At 49.8% G+C, this 9,622-nt stretch overlaps 1 protein-coding gene across 2 annotated transcripts in view; it reads left to right on the forward strand.

Moving 5' to 3' along the window:
• LOC104934474 (semaphorin-6D) overlaps nucleotides 1-9,622 on the forward strand; it is a 79,160-nt gene that overhangs the window by 61,367 nt on the left and 8,171 nt on the right. For both annotated transcript variants that reach the window (XM_027286589.1, XM_027286590.1), the window contains 2 exons: nucleotides 895-953; nucleotides 1,082-1,135. In XM_027286589.1, the coding sequence (XP_027142390.1) occupies nucleotides 895-953; nucleotides 1,082-1,135 (113 nt within the window). The remainder of the gene's footprint in view (nucleotides 1-894; nucleotides 954-1,081; nucleotides 1,136-9,622) is intronic.

Here is a 9,622-nt window from a genome sequence, read left to right on the forward strand (position 1 = left end):
GGTGTAGACTCACAGAGGACCTTAGACTAGGTGTGGACTCACAGACTAGGTGTGGACTCACACAGACTAGGTGTGGACACCTGTTGTTGTAACTACATTACTCAGTAACTTTACTTTAAGTTCCCTGGTAAAGGGCCTGCCTGGTTAATTCCCATAAATTCCCGTTAATTACTTTGAAAGTTCCCAAAGTAATCAGGCTTGTGTAGTACACACACAGACAGACAGACAGGCAGACAGACAGACAGACACACAGACAGACAGACAGACACACAGACACACAGACACACAGACAGACAGGCAGGCAGACAGAAACACTTCATGCTGCGCGGCTCTTTAAAATTGACTTGAAGCTCAGGTGGAATTGCCGTGGCGACGGTAAACAGCCGTGTGTGTGTGTGTGTGTGTGTGTGTGTGTGTGTGTGTTTCATGGTCGCCACTTGTCTGTCCTCTGATTGGATGAGTGTCAGCTTCCTTTGTTCCTCATTGGATGACCAAATCTAAACAAACAAAGGTGAACGATGAGCTGCAGATGAACTGTGCAACATGATCTAATTAACGCCGTCTCAACTCGTTATCTGGATACACATCATCAATCTACTGCCCCGGCAACGGTAACCCACGGCAACAGACAGGAGAGGAGGCGCCGTGTCTGCTGCTGTCCTTTAATGTTTGATTCTGCTGTTTCCTTAAAGTCCTGACTCCCTGTCTCTTCTCTGTCCTCCTCTGTCCTCTGTCTCTTCTCTCTCTCCTTTCTGTCTCTTCTGTCCTCCTCTGTGTCTTCTCTGTCTCTTCTCTCTCTCTTCTCTGTCTCTTCTCTGTCCTCCTCTGTCCTCTGTGTCTTTTCTGTCTCTCCTCTGTCCTCCTCTGTCCTCCTGTCCTCTGTCCTCTCTGCAGGGCGGGCTTTGAGCAGGATATCGAGGGCGTCCACGTGTTTCTCGCAGACAGCTGCCGTGGTAAGATATCCTGTGAACTGTAGAAGTCAAACTGCAGCGATGATGCAGACAGTAAACAACAAAGTGTGGACGGACGAGACGGGGACACGTTCAAAGAGATAAAAGTCTTTTTCTGTTTTTTTGTGCAGCTGACGTGTTGGCCACCACACGGAACCAAGAGTCTGCAGCCGACTCCGCCTACGGTAAGAAACTCTCCTGATCTTTGGTTCTAAGGAAAAGTTCTGATGTTCAGCACAGCACCACCACAGGACAGGTGAGGTATTACATCATCGTCAGGACGCCTCCACGCACCCTCAGTACAGCTGTCATGAACGCTACAGAGACCCAAACTGTTTTTGTACCAGGCTGGAAACATGTTTATTTCTGCTGTGAAGTTGGACATTTGGACATTAGGAGACCTGGACCTAAACAAACCTGGACGTAGTCTCTGTGACGTCCCCGCAGACTGTGTAAAACCTGGACTTAGTCTCTGTGACGTCCCCGCAGACTGTCTAAAACCTGGACGTAGTCTCCGTGACTCAGAGGAACTTCCTCGTCCCGGCTCGACTCCTCGGCTAACGAGCTCGGACTGGAGCGGATGAAATGTGTTTGTTGTCCTCGATGGACTCGTGATGGACTCGTGATGGACTGGTGTTGCCGTACAGTAGCCGGCGCTCGGCTTCACATCATTACCCTCCACCACATTACAGTCCAGCAGATCAAAGCGCCGCCTGGCTGGGCTCCTGCTCTGTATTCACGGCTGCATCGCGGCCTCCACCTGACGGTGTTGTCATTCACAGAGCGCCATGCGGTGAATCCATTAAGAGTGTGTGAGCTGCATCACTGTGATTACAGCCAGAGGGGGGCGGACTCAGACAGGAGGTCCGCTTCTTCATGTGAACTCGAGGAGGTGACCAGAGAGAGATCCAGGTCGCTTCATGTCAACACACCATAAATACCTTAGTCCACGTGTGAATGACGTCTCTGAGACTCTTCTGTCCAATCATGACTCAGTTTGACGCCGTCCTGCTGGAGCTGGATGCAGCTTCTAAACACAGAGAAGATGTCAGCGCTCAGCGCTCAGCCAGCGGCTCGCTTTGTATTCTGTTACAGGAGTTCATTATATTCAGCCGGTGTCACCGAGGCCCGGGCAGACGAGCAGAATGAAAATGTTCAAAAACCTGAAGAGATGAAGCCGCTGGACAAACTGATGTTGGAAAGTAGAGGTGGACACTTTGAGTTCCATACTCAGTCAACATCCACATCATGGACATGTTCAGTAATAATAATAATGGTCTGAGCTACCTTCACTGTGCAGATGTCCTCGTACGTCTCCTTCTTCTTGTCTTCATTTGACGTGATGGTCGCTCGTACTCTGGCTCCACAAACGCCGTCAGACAGACGGTCTTCGGTGGTCTTCAGTGGTCTTCAGACCACTTTCTGAAATGATGCATTTTTTCTGGGTGACTCGGTTTTACGAAGACGATTCTGGATTTTAACAAAACCTTTGAGCTCCTGAAGCACAGCAGTGTCAGAGAGGATTGGTGAAAGTTGGTCTTGACCCCTCAAAGTCTTGTTCTGGTCTCGGTTCAGCTGGTCTTGAAGCGAGTCTTCCCCACCTGTTAGTGTCCTGCTAACACTCGCTGCTAACATTGATCTGATGAGACTCTGTAACGTATCCGCAGATTGACGTGTAGCAGGTTTCATCCATCCATCAGGACGGGGTTAGCTCTAATAACCCAGCACCCACAAAACGAGTTGAGCTGCTGACTGTGATGTAAAGTCAGTGTGAACCATGTTTGTTAGTCCGGTTTGTGTTCACACACCAAGAGTTTACTGAACACAAAGACCAGGTCAACAACAGACATGGAGAACTGACAGCTGATGATCGCAGCGACAATGGTGGATCTGCAGACTCGGGTACGGTCGTGGATCTGCAGACTCGGGTACAATGGTGGATCTGCAGACTCGGGTACGGTCATGGATCTGCAGACTCGGGTATGATGGTGGATCTGCAGACTCGGGTACGATGGTGGATCTGTAGACTCGGGTACAATGGTAGATCTGCAGACTCGGGTACAATGGTGGATCTGCAGACTCGGGTATGATGGTGGATCTGCAGACTCGGGTACGATGGTGGATCTGCAGACTCGGGTACGGTCGTGGATCTGCAGACTCGGGTACGGTCGTGGATCTGCAGACTCGGGTACGATGGTGGATCTGCAGACTCTGGTACGGTCGTGGATCTGCAGACTCGGGTACGGTCGTGGATCTGCAGACTCGGGTCTGCTGCACCTGTGTGGACTTTAAATGGCAGCAGCCTTTGGTGAATCCGTGACGAGGCTGTAATGTTTCAGTTTCAGCGAGAAATATTAACCTCAACGTGTTTCAAGCAACAGTCGGAGCTCAGGTGTGTTTATATGGAGCTGCTGCAGCATCACCTCCACCTCTGATGTTCCTCCACCTCTCATGTTCCTCCACCTCTCATGTTCCTCCACCTCTCATGTTCCTCCTCCTCTAATGTTCCTCCACCTCTAATGTTCCTCCACCTCTAATGTTCCTCCACCTCTAATGTTCCTCCACCTCTAATGTTCCTCCACCTCTCATGTTCCTCCACCTCTCATGTTCCTCTTTAATCAGTGGAAGGATGCAGCCTGCAGTGTCTTCTCAAACAGTGGCTCTGGCTCTGTGTGCTGATTGGCCGACGTGCTGCCATGATTCCAGCAGCAGATGTGCAGCAGCAGGACGTTTCATTCACACGTCTGCACATTCATCTCACGGCTGGCGCTAAGCGTGCGGTGATTAACCGTGTCATTTAAGTTGTAGATGTTATCGGCGCCTGCGGGGAGATGGCGGCTCCGTGACACCATGAAGGAAGCTGCACGCTCACTAACATTATCCACGTTTGACGGCGCTCCGTCTTCGTGCTTTAATTGTGAAACTCAAACGTGCAGCGAGCGCGGCGGCGAGGGGCGGCGCTGAGATTATACGACTGACAGCAGGCACTTCCTCCATAATGGCGTCTGTGGCATTAACTTGACGGCGTGGTGCAGCCAGGCGTGAAGGACTCCGACACAATGGATGACTGATGTTTGAGCAGCGCTGCGCTGGAGTGGCTGTCGTTACTGTAATGACATCGTTTGGCAGGGAACTGTTCCCGTAATGACGTTTTCGCTGCAAATTGGTGATTTAATGCAGCGAGGGAGCCCGCGGCTCAGCGCGGCGTCACCGGACATAAACTGGCCATTATGCTGCGGCGAAACATCACAGGCTCGTTTCTGTTGATGAGAGCTGACACTGTGCAGGACGAGGTCTGCAAATACAAATGATGAAGACACGAGCGCCGTCTGTCTCTGACCTTACATCACTTACCCTGATGTCCACGGTCCACGAAGGAAGTTTGTCCAAAGACTGACAGATGAATAATTAACATTAATGAGCTCGATGTCCTCAAAGTCCTCAAGGTGGACGAGACGCTTCGTCTTTGTCCTCAACGTTTGATTCTCATCGCGTGGCTTCAAGCCTGTTAGCTAATGCTAACGATAAAACCTGGACGTAGTCTCCGAGACGTCCCCGCAGACTGTCTAAAACCTGGACGTAGTCTCTGTGACGTCCCCGCAGACTGTCTAAAACCTGGACGTAGTCTCTGTGACGTCCCCGCAGACTGTCTAAAACCTGGACGTAGTCTCTGTGACGTCCCCGCAGACTGTCTAAAACCTGGACGTAGTCTCTGTGACGTCCCCGCAGACTGTCTAAAACCTGGACGTAGTCTCTGTGACGTCCCCGCAGACTGTCTAAAACCTGGACGTAGTCTCTGTGACGTCCCCGCAGACTGTCTAAAACCTGGACGTAGTCTCTGTGACGTCCCCGCAGACTGTCTAAAACCTGGACGTAGTCTCTGTGACGTCCCCGCAGACTGTCTAAAACCTGGACGTAGTCTCTGTGACGTCCCCGCAGACTGTCTAAAACCTGGACGTAGTCTCTGTGACGTCCCCGCAGACTGTCTAAAACCTGGACGTAGTCTCTGTGACGTCCCCGCAGACTGTCTAAAACCTGGACGTAGTCTCTGTGACGTCCCCGCAGACTGTCTAAAACCTGGACGTAGTCTCTGTGACGTCCCCGCAGACTGTCTAAAACCTGGACGTAGTCTCTGTGACGTCCCCGCAGACTGTCTAAAACCTGGACGTAGTCTCTGTGACGTCCCCGCAGACTGTCTAAAACCTGGACGTAGTCTCTGTGACGTCCCCGCAGACTGTCTAAAACCTGAAGTGTCTCTGCGGTGAGGCTTTAAGTTGTGTACTTTGGGATCAGCTGAGGCCGTACATGGAGCAGTGTGTTCCTCAGCGGGACAAACACACCACCTGGTGTCCACACACCTTGATATATGGATCGCGTGTGTCGTCCAAGGACACCTCAGCAGGGCAGGTGTTCAGGTGTTCAGGTGTTCAGGTGTTCGCTGACAGTCAGGTTTATTAATGTCAGAGGTCACGTTATCAAACGGCTCCGAGATCGTCCTGCAGGTGAGGCCAGGTGTGTAACAACTGAAGGACAAACCTCCGGAAACGTTAGTTCACTGTTATCTGAAGGTTTGTCTCACTCACTGTTAGCGTTACTAATATTCCCATCGTACGCTCCATATTAAACCTGATGATGATGATGATGATGATGATGATGATGGTGATGATGATGATGATGATGATCACATGTTCACTCGACCTGTCCATGGAGGCGTTCAGTGTGTTTGTGTCCAAGCTGATTGGCTGAGAGTTTGTGTTTGAGTTTTTTTAACGATAATTAAAACCCAAAAATTAGATTTTAGGAGAGGCTCACTGTCATTGGCTAACACGCCTGTCAATCAAAAGAGCCTTTAGGCTTTGATACAAGGTGATGTCACCACCAAACACTTTTACTCAGCTTGTCTGTTTGAGTGTGCATGAACAGAACTTTGACACACACTTCTGTGTGTGTGTGTGTGTGAGTGTGTGTGTGTGAGTGTGTGTGTGTGTGTGTGTGTGTGTAGCAGGCTTTAGTTGCTCTCCACATCATCCAGACGCTCGTAATGGGCGCCGAGGGAAAAAGCATTAAACGCACTCAGAGGTGGAAATTCACTTCATGTCATGATGGTTTTGTTCTGTGTGTGTTCACAGAGAGAGCGACACTCTTAAAGTGTGTGTGTGTGTGTGTGAGAGTGTGTGTGTGTGTGTGTGTGTGTGATACACTGAACGTCGTATCAGGAAAGCAGCGGTTGCTCGGGGAAACGAGGCGTCTCATCAGTGATGCTGACGATGTTCTCTTCACACTCGTCATGAAGCTCTCAGTTAGCAGCAGTTAATTAGTGGTTAGCTACATTAGCAAGTGCTTGAAGCTAAAGCTCACACAGACACACACACACACACACACACACACACACACAGACACAAACACACACACACACACACACACACAAACACACACACACACCTCTGGCTGTGTGCTTCCTTGTTGTTGATTGATTCCCGCTGAGCTCCATATTGTGTTTTTATCGACCAGGTCAATCAATGTGAGCCTCTTGCTGTGTGTGTGTGTGTGTGTGTGTGTGTGTGTGTGTGTGTGTGTGTGTGTGTGTGACACAGGCTATGTGGGCTCTTGATTGGCTGCCTAAATCAAGACTGATGAGGGAAGGTCAGCAAAGAGACAGCAGAGAAAATGTTCTCACACACCAGCTACAATGAAAGCTGCAATCAGGCAGGTCACACTGTGTGTGTGTGTGTGTGTGTGTGTGTGTGTGTGTGTGTGTGTGTGCTCATTACAGCAGCAGGGAAACATTCCACTGACAGTAAAGAAAACTATGAAATAATCATGAGTGTATTGATTATCTGAACACGGAGGAACCCAGCAGAACCTGATGGTACCGCACTCACATGTGACGTGTGTCTCAGCAGTGTGCATGTGCAAAGAACTGGTTAAACTCAACTGGTTAGACGCTGGTAGAACTGGTTAGACACTGGTAGAACTGGTTAGATACTGGTAGAACTGGTTAGACACTGGTAGAACTGGTTAGATACTGGTAGAACTGGTTAGATACTGGTAGAACTGGTTAGACACTGGTATAACTGGTTAGATACTAGTAGAATTGGTTATATACTGGTAGAACTGGTTAGATACCAGTACTAGTCACCTGTATGAATGGTCATCAGCTGCTTTCGTTCCTCTGCTGTGCGACATGAACATAATTAGAGAGCATACGATGTTCGGCTGCTCGCTAACACACTCAGTCCATCTGTGAGAGCTCCAGCTCATTAAAAAACACTTTAACACACTAAGATGGCTGATCAACACACACACACACACACACACACACACACACACACACACATTAACACACAAAGACACAGCCATGGATGTAAAACGTCTGGCCAAGTGATGCTCCACACATGATCACACACACTTAACAACACTTTGACGTGATACACACTCTGTTGTTTTGGTTCTTGTGCAGCTTAATCACACTCTCTGTCTCCGTCTACACACTCTGTAATTAGGATATCGTCTGTGAGCAGAGTGGAGAGCTGGACGTGAGCTTGTTGATGTCGACCACAGAGATGAAGACACACACACACACACACACACACACACACACACACACACAGAAGAACTACACTTCATGTAATCTTTGTAGTTCCAAAAACAGAAACTCATCACTGATCTCGGGCCGACACATCAAACCTGAGAGCTCTGCAGCCGGCAGACACTAATCCTTGTTAGCAGTGTACCCGGGCTCAGCAGCCGCTATGATGGCAGAGGAGCAGAGAGTGAAGAGGACGCTGACGGAGGAAGCTAAGAAGAGAAAAGGAGAGAGTGAGCGAGCAAGAAGCCGCCGGACAAGAGTAAATGTGGGACTGACTTTTAGTGGTTGGTGAAGCTCTCAGACATGTTTAATATTCGGGTGGATGCGTTGCAGCTGTTCAGGACTGACGGAGGTGAAACATCCACCTGCAGTCTGTGTTTGTCCTCCTCCAGCTGCAGAGAGCAGATCTGATGGAGACGTCCAAACCTCCTCCACCGAGCTGCAGCTCTCTTCACTTAGATGCACACTTGTGAATGCAGCTCACACACACACACACACACACACACACACACACGCACACACACACACACACACACACACACCTCCGAGCTGACATTTCTGCTCTGTCATCGACGCTGGATCTCAAGGTCTCAGGCGCGCAGGGAGGAAATTCAGCTTTCTTTTTATGTGTGCGCCGTCTTGAACTCACAGCATGCTGGGAGTGGTAGCTAATGAGGTTGCTATGGTGATGTGAATAGATGGAGCACATGGGGTTGGTTGGTGGTTCAGTACCTGAGCAGGTTTAACTCCCCCACAGAGACTACGTGATAATAAAGGAGCAGTTGGACATTTTGAAGATGAAAGCAGACGTTGGATCAGTTTCAGTCCGTATGCGCTTCAGTTAAAGCATCGTTAAGGATCCTTTAAATGTCAAAGTCTCACGCTCACGTCGTTAAAAACAGGAAGGAGCTGTTCTGTCCAACGTGACCGTCGTCCCCTGGCGACACAAATCCCCCAAACTGCTGCAGAGTGAAGACGAACACGCCGTCCTTCACGCATGTGAAGAGTTTTCTACAGCGACGAGGGACGAGGGACGAGCTGTGAATGTTTGACGGCGGATTTAAAGAGTCACAGTGAGAGCTTGGAAATGAACACTGAGCTGACATTCACACATTCCACTTTATGACTCACTGCACATTTATCAGAGACTACGTCCAGGTTTTAGACAGTCTGCGGGGACGTCTCAGAGACTACGTCCAGGTTTTAGACAGTCTGCGGGGACGTCTCAGAGACTACGTCCAGGTAGACGTCCTGCGGGGACGTCAAGAGACTACACGTCCAGGTTTAGACAGTCTGTGGGGACGTCAACAGAGCACGTCCGGTTTAACAGTCTGCGAGGACGTCTCGGAGACTAGTCCAGGTTTAAGACAGTCTGTGGGGACGTCATGGAGACTACGTCCAGGTTTAGACAGTCTGCGAGGACGTCTCGGAGACTATCCAGGGTAGACAGTCTGCGAGGACGTCTCGGAGTACTCGTCCAGGTTTAGACAGTCGGCGGACGTCTCGGAGCTACATCCAGGTTTTGACAGTCTGCGCAGGACGTCTCGGAGACTACGTCCAGGTTTTAGAGGACTCACTGCATCCATGATGACCTGGAATAAATCCCACCCAACACACTGTTTGATTGACAGGTGGTGTCTCACAGTGTAGCACACTGAATTCAGATGTCAGTGAGGAGACGCCTTTCACCTGCGGCAGAGGAACTGCTTCATTCTTATTCAACACACAGGTGTGTGTGTGTGTGTTGTGTTGTGTTGTGTGGTGTGTTGTGTGTGTGGGTGTGTGGTGTGGTGTGTGTGACCAATGCATGTTCCAGTTGCTGAAGCAAAAAAGTCAAATTCGACAAACAAGGACTCACACATCATAACGTCTTTATTCCTACTGTCTCTCTTTGTCTCTCTCCATCCCTGGTCGTCTCTCCTCGCTTCTCTTCTCTGTCTCTTCTCTACCTCTCTCTTCTGTTTCTCTCTCTCTCGTCCGCTCTCTCTTTGTTTCTCTCTCTGTCGTCTTCCCTGTCTCTCTCTCTCTCTGTCTCTCTCTCTCTCTCTGCTCTGTCTCGTCTGTCTCTCTCTCTGTCTCTCTG

This window comes from Larimichthys crocea, chromosome XIII (assembly GCF_000972845.2).
Source record: "Larimichthys crocea isolate SSNF chromosome XIII, L_crocea_2.0, whole genome shotgun sequence".
NCBI lineage: Eukaryota > Metazoa > Chordata > Actinopteri > Sciaenidae > Larimichthys > Larimichthys crocea.